We start from the raw sequence: 5605 nt of genomic DNA, 5'->3' as shown, positions 1-5605 counted from the left end.
TTGTCACATGGAAGAATTTTATAACTATGAACAGGCTGATTTGTTTATTATTAGCATCTGTGAACCCTGGCGTCATGATGATGATGACGATGATTCGGTTCCACAAATTAGGCTGAACCAACTAGTCAATGATGGTTATATGTAATCCGCAATCCACTTGATGAATCATGATTATCCATTTTGAGGAATAGCATTCATCAGATTCATCATAGTTTAGGGCGACATTGATGACTGTTCTTGTCTCGTCCACACTTCAGAAGTCCTTCAGTTGCACTTTAGACATGATGACCAAAAAGGCAAAGCCGTGTTTGACACTCTCCTTTACCTTGAGCCACAGAGTTAGGTGCTATGGACAAAGTTACGCTGCAGTGGAGGACGATGTTTACATGTGAGCTTGAATTTTACACATGATGTTACATGTTGGGATTTAATAGTAAACATGCTGCCATTATATTATTAATCATGGGAGTTATTGGCTGCTCTCTCCGACTTAGTTTGACTCTTAACTCTAAAAGCATGGTATTTAGTGCCATTTCTCTCTCCCTAGGTCACCAACTGGAGTCTCATCACTTGGTTGATGACATTTTAAATTTCGTAATCCTCTGTAGATTTGATTCTCTCTCTCTTTTTCAAAAAGTGAAGATTCAGATTTGCAATGTCCAGTATCTCTTGTGTTAAGGGAGAAAAAATTATGAGCTCTATCATTTGAGAGTGACGATGGCTGCTGACATTGAATGTCGAGACACAAGGATCGAGAAATGGAAAGCATATTGGTCGAGTCCATGAGCAGAAGTTCATCAAGCCTGGAGGCTGTGTAGCTTTCAGGTACCCCGATCCTTTGCAACTTGTAAGTGGTGAAAAACAGAGATGTGTTGGACAATAATTGGAGAAATTATATTTATAAAGAGCCAGGAAAATAGGCAGAAGTTCACTTGTTTCGCCTGGGGAAATAAGCAGTGCCTGCACACTGGGGATGCAGGTTTAAATATTTCAAGTTGTGTATGAATAAATAAGTACTTACATATCAAAGTGTGAAACAGGTTTGTAATCTTTAGTAGGTAGATAACATAATCTATATATCCATCATGTCTTAGTTTGAGCCTGCTCTCGTACTGTATGTTGTAAAGAAATAGAAGACCAGTGAGTTCTACTTGTATGATGTGTTGTGTTTACATATTTGCTATTGTCTTTTAATTACACAGTATATAATTACTGTATAGGACCCAAAATCATTGCGTCCCCTCATCTGCCCCACTAACGAGAACTCGAGAACTTGTCAAGCATGACCTCCCACTCTTCCCTACCCTACCCTCTCACTTTACTCTTTCCTCTATTATTATTTGCTGCTGCTGCTGCTATTGTTGATGATATTTTTAATTTGGCCGTGGAAATCATTGAAGCTCTTGTTTATCGTTTCAACTTTGAATAGACCACTGAAGGACCCATGTCTCTGATTAACCATCAGAAGAAGCAAACCATATTTCACCATCCCTGGTTCATCTGATCAGACAACATCGGAAACAAGAGATTTGTGTTGTACGTGGAAGATAAACACTTGCGAGTGATAATTTTACGACAACTCAAACAGCCAGATGCTTATTCAGCTCACATATGAAACGAAGAACATATGTATATTAACAATAACACAGGCAATCACTATATATACTTGTGTTCCATTTATCCATTATTGTATGTATTTGTAATAGATTGGAGGATGCATGAGTTGATATAAAAAACCAACGACAGTGATGACGTTTAATTTTTGGGTTTGTGCTTCTGGGTGTAGATATAATCGACATGTGCCGCTAGCGTCCTTCTCATCAAGCATTCTTCCTTCCCTTCCACTGCTTCGTCGCAGTTTTCAACTTCCAGCTCTGTCCTCATCTCCATAGCACCCTTCAATTCAAATCCCACAAGCCCAACAAGTACAGAGAAAGCAAAAACGTCAGACGTCAAATAACTCTTGTGATTCTGTGTGCTTGCTTATCTCTGCTGAAAAGAGAGGCAATTAAAAAGGAAAAAGAAAAATGACTTCATGGGTTGAATTACAGAGGAAGATCAGAGGGAGGGTACCTCATCCAGAGAGGAGTGGCCGCCAAATCCAACGTTGGGACGAGAGGCGTGGATAAGGCCAAAGCTAAGCAGAAGGAAGATGGTGAAGATGAAAAGTTTAGACATTCTTGTGTTTGTTTGATCAGCTTTTTCACGGACTCTGATTGTGTGAGAGAGAAATGAGGAAGACTTGGGGGAGACTGCTTTATATATACAGACAAACTCGGATGGAATCAGTGATCAGGCGTCTGGTCCCATCTTTGATCACTGTAAATTAACCTTTTTCTACGTTCACTTATTCAGAATCTTCTGAAATAATTGACTTACTAATTACTTGGCATGTGTAATTGGTTAGGAAATTTCGCATTGGTTATAAAATCTTTGGGATAAAAATGAAAAAAAAAAATAGAATTTTGCTTGTGGCGGCCAGTGATATTAAATTTTAAAGCGTGCGTTGTATAGCATTTGTATTTTATAAATCCACAATGATCTTTCATTACTGAGTTTACAAATATAGTTCCATGCATTGAGATAGTTGCAAATGTAATCAATGTATGAAACGATATTTGTAAACTCAGTGATGGAATATCATTGTGTGTGTGTGTGTGTGACTAAGTTCGCTGAATCTCTAATTTTACTATTATATATGATGTAACTCCTGAAATTTTTCAATCTTTTTATTGTTAACCACGAGCCTATACTAATTTGAATAATATTTAGGTTGTTTTTTTTTTAAGTCAGAAAGGCATTGATTGAGTCTATTGTAAAATATTCAATTCCTTGATAAGAATATTCAATTTATCAAAAATAAATTTAATTAAAAAACACTTAACATCAAATAAAAATATAAAAATATGCATGAGCAAAATACTTAAAAGTTAGACTGTGAGAGAAATAAGTAAAATCTTCCTAAGCGTTGTTTTATGATTAAGTCCCGTGTATTTTTCCCTTTGATCAATATTTTTGTCTTCCATTCAAAATTTCCCACTTTGAATTCAACTTTTTTTGCCAATGAATATATTATTAAATAAATACACACACGCGTAAAATCTTCTAAAAATTGTTAAAGTTATCATCTTTCTCGGTCACTGAATGGAAAAAGAGTGTTTGATAATTTTCTAAAGTGTTATTATGATTCAGTCACGTGTATTCTTCTCTTTGATCAATATTTTTGTTTTCCATTCAAAATTTCCTACTTTGAATTCAACTTTTTTACCAATTAATGTATTATTAAGTAAATACATATATACATATATAGCCAAATACAAGCGTTAAGACTTAAGACAAAGGAAGAATGACAATAAAATTGAGGAAATTTATGACAATTAGATCCTATCAATTTCCTCTAAAAAATAATGTATTGATATTATATTGATTCAAATAATTATAAACAAAAATTTAAATTAAGAGCTGAAAGTTATATTTAAAATTTAAATATTTTATTTATAATTAAAATTGTAAAAATTTTTACTTTTTGAATTGATACTTATAAATTATTTTTAAAAATATTTTATCAATATTTTTTAAAAAAAATTAATTGTCAATTTCCCTGTAAAAAATGGCGAATTGGCGGGTGGCTATTTCCAATTTATGATCCCTACTCTGTTTTCCTCTGCATAGAAGAAAAGTTAACACGAAGCTGAAGCGATTTGGACGTCACGCACATTAGGAGAAGGAGTCGAAGGGAATTGCAGAAGATAGGAAGGGTGTGACCGCACTCGCTGTGTATATAACTGTTTCAGATTCTTTTTTCTTTTCACACTACTCTTGTTTTCTGTGACACGTCAGCGGCTATAATGTGATTAGAGATAAATGACAACTTGTTCTCTCAAATCTCAATACTCTTAGCCTAAGACTGTATTGATCTTACTTTATATCATTTATCGTTTATTTAGAATCTAATTCTCTAAATCTCATCTCCATTATTGTGTAGACGTTTTGGAGGCATGGGGGTGGCTATGTATGTCCTGTATTAATTTGTTGATGACTACGGGTTCGCGTGAGCTATTATCAATAGTTAATGACCAACTCTTAACTTTCATATGAAGGATCATACTTTTGGTGCTTTTTTTTTTTTAGAAAGTCAAAACTACACCAACTTCATATACTCTCTTCATTTTTATTTGTAAAAAAAATTATTACTTTTTATTTATTTTTTGTATAAATAAAATTACATATTCTCTTTATTTAAAAATATAAAATATTTTTAATCTTTCGAAGTGTAATCATTATTTTTTTAAAAGTGTCCCTATTAATAATGACTTTATATTTATTGTAAAGTATTTAATAAGGGTGAATATGAAAAGATAAGATTAGTTTAAAATAGATAACTACTTTATTAGGAATAAAATTTGATTAAAAATACTTTATATTTTTAAACGAAGGAAGTATTTCAATAAGTATTTATTATATATTTCATAAATCATCACTCATAATTTATATTAATAAAAATAATTAATGCATGTTTATATTGATTGACATAAGGAATTTTAGTTTTTTTTTATTTTTTAAATATAATTATTATATGTAACTAACTTTCTTAAACTATATATACAACTTTTTTTCATATATAAAAATGGAGGGGCAACCCATGCATGCAATAAAAATACACGTCCCCAGTACTTTTTTTATATTTATTATTTTTACACACACATATACACCAAGGACGGAGCAAAAAAAAAATATTTAAAAAGCTGAGAAAACAAAACATGTATAATAACATATTTTACTAACAGAATATAAATATTCAACATATATATATATTCATATTTTTTTTACAAATATATAATAAAAATAAATATTTTTATTTTTAAGTTTTACTCATTAATTTTTCATAGTATAAAAATAATTAATTATTATATTCATAATAAAATTTTCAACAATTTCCTTCTTAATATAAACTATTATTAAATTGGTAAAGATTTTATATTCTTCATGAGTATTAAATGATTTAAATACATTCTTAGAATTTAAAATTTTGTTCAATCTATAAAATCACATTACTTGCTTAGTGAATTTATTATTCAACTCTTTGAATTAGTAATTATAGTAAATAAATATATCAACACGATAATGATGCTCAATTGTTACAAATTCTTTGTGTCGATGAGATCTAAATATATTATAATAAACAACATTCATATAATAAATTTTAATGGCTTAGTTATTACATAAAAAATATTTTTTAAGAAAAACAAATCATAAACATAACATCTTAACTTTTGAATAAGTAATTTTATGATATATATCAAGCACGTATCATTCAATATATTTTGAGATTTTTATTATAGTGCTTGATAAAGTTTGTCAATAATAATTTTCATAATTTATTTTATCAAATACAAAATAAAATCGAGATCAAATGATATCAATGCTTTAAGAGTTAGTGTAGTATTATCTTATTGAAAATAATTAGATCATAAAACAACTACTCCCTCCGTTAAAAAATAAAAAATATTTGCAATCGAGTTTCACTCCCTCAGTAAAGTAGTTACCAACTTACTAATCATATTTTTTATATTTACTCCTATTAAATATCCTACAATAAATATAA

At 30.4% G+C, this 5605-nt stretch overlaps 1 protein-coding gene across 1 annotated transcript; it reads right to left on the bottom strand.

The window, feature by feature from the left end:
• Positions 1 to 1541: 1541 nt before the first annotated feature.
• LOC129304071 (phytosulfokines-like) lies at positions 1542 to 2235 on the bottom strand. Its single transcript, XM_054943707.1, has 2 exons — positions 2074 to 2235; positions 1542 to 1896 (listed from the first exon to the last, which is right to left on the bottom strand). The coding sequence occupies exons 1-2, from the start codon at positions 2176 to 2178 to the stop codon at positions 1756 to 1758; spliced, it is 246 nt and encodes an 81-aa protein (XP_054799682.1). The 5' UTR covers positions 2179 to 2235; the 3' UTR covers positions 1542 to 1755.
• Between the last annotated feature and the right edge of the window lie 3370 nt (positions 2236 to 5605).

The sequence above is a fragment of the Prosopis cineraria genome, unplaced genomic scaffold (assembly GCF_029017545.1).
Source record: "Prosopis cineraria cultivar Desert tree isolate PC_DT_omini unplaced genomic scaffold, ASM2901754v1 PC2, whole genome shotgun sequence".
In the NCBI taxonomy this organism is placed as follows: Eukaryota; Viridiplantae; Streptophyta; class Magnoliopsida; order Fabales; family Fabaceae; genus Prosopis; species Prosopis cineraria.
Note: the sequence above shows the minus strand (reverse complement) of the source record. Positions and strands in the feature narration are given on the sequence as shown.

Bases quoted from the DNA above. Each gene is read 5' to 3' on its own strand.
- LOC129304071 (XM_054943707.1), bottom strand. From the start codon at position 2,178: ATGTCTAAACTTTTCATCTTCACCATCTTCCTTCTGCTTAGCTTTGGC. The intron at 1,897-2,073 runs GTACCCTCCCTC...TTTGAATTGAAG, and splicing joins GCCACTCCTCTCTGGATGAG to GGTGCTATGGAGATGAGGAC.